The sequence below is a fragment of the Aptenodytes forsteri genome, unplaced genomic scaffold, assembly GCF_000699145.1.
Source record: "Aptenodytes forsteri isolate BGI_AS27 unplaced genomic scaffold, ASM69914v1 Scaffold41, whole genome shotgun sequence".
Lineage (NCBI taxonomy): Eukaryota > Metazoa > Chordata > Aves > Sphenisciformes > Spheniscidae > Aptenodytes > Aptenodytes forsteri.
Window position 1 is genome coordinate 3,008,805 of NW_008796211.1, and position 395 is coordinate 3,009,199.

General features: G+C 50.4%; 1 protein-coding gene across 1 annotated transcript in view; it reads left to right on the forward strand.

The window, feature by feature from the left end:
* The first annotated feature begins 239 nt into the window (after positions 1–239).
* The window catches only part of NR2F1 (nuclear receptor subfamily 2 group F member 1), a 16,254-nt gene continuing 16,098 nt past the window's right edge, over positions 240–395 (forward strand). Inside the window, exon 1 of the mRNA XM_009288288.1 lies at positions 240–322. Coding sequence (XP_009286563.1) covers positions 240–322 — 83 coding nt within the window. The remainder of the gene's footprint in view (positions 323–395) is intronic.

Below are 395 nucleotides of genomic sequence, written 5' to 3' on the forward strand. Positions count from 1 at the left end.
GGGGGTTGGGGCTTTTGGGTTTTTTTTTTTTTTTTTTTTTTTTACTTCCAGGCACAGATTTAATTTTTTTTTCCTTTTTTTCTCCTTCTTTTTTTTTTTGTTAATAAAAAAAAAAAGAAAAAGGCAGACTTTCGGATGCTCAGGCGTTTCTGTTTGGATGGATGGCGAGCGCAAAGTTGTGATTCAGCGCCCTGCTTTTCGGGTTGGCACCAGAGCCCGGTACTTTTGAGCGCTAACAAATGACAAACCCCGGCTCGGCGCGGCCCCGCTGCCGGGGAGGCTGCGGGGACAGCAGATTGCCTTCCCGAGGGGGTGGCGGGGGGGACTGGGGGGGCTGCTGTCACGCCGCTTTTTTGCCAATCCCGTCTAAAATAATTCCAGGGAAGCAGGCGGCG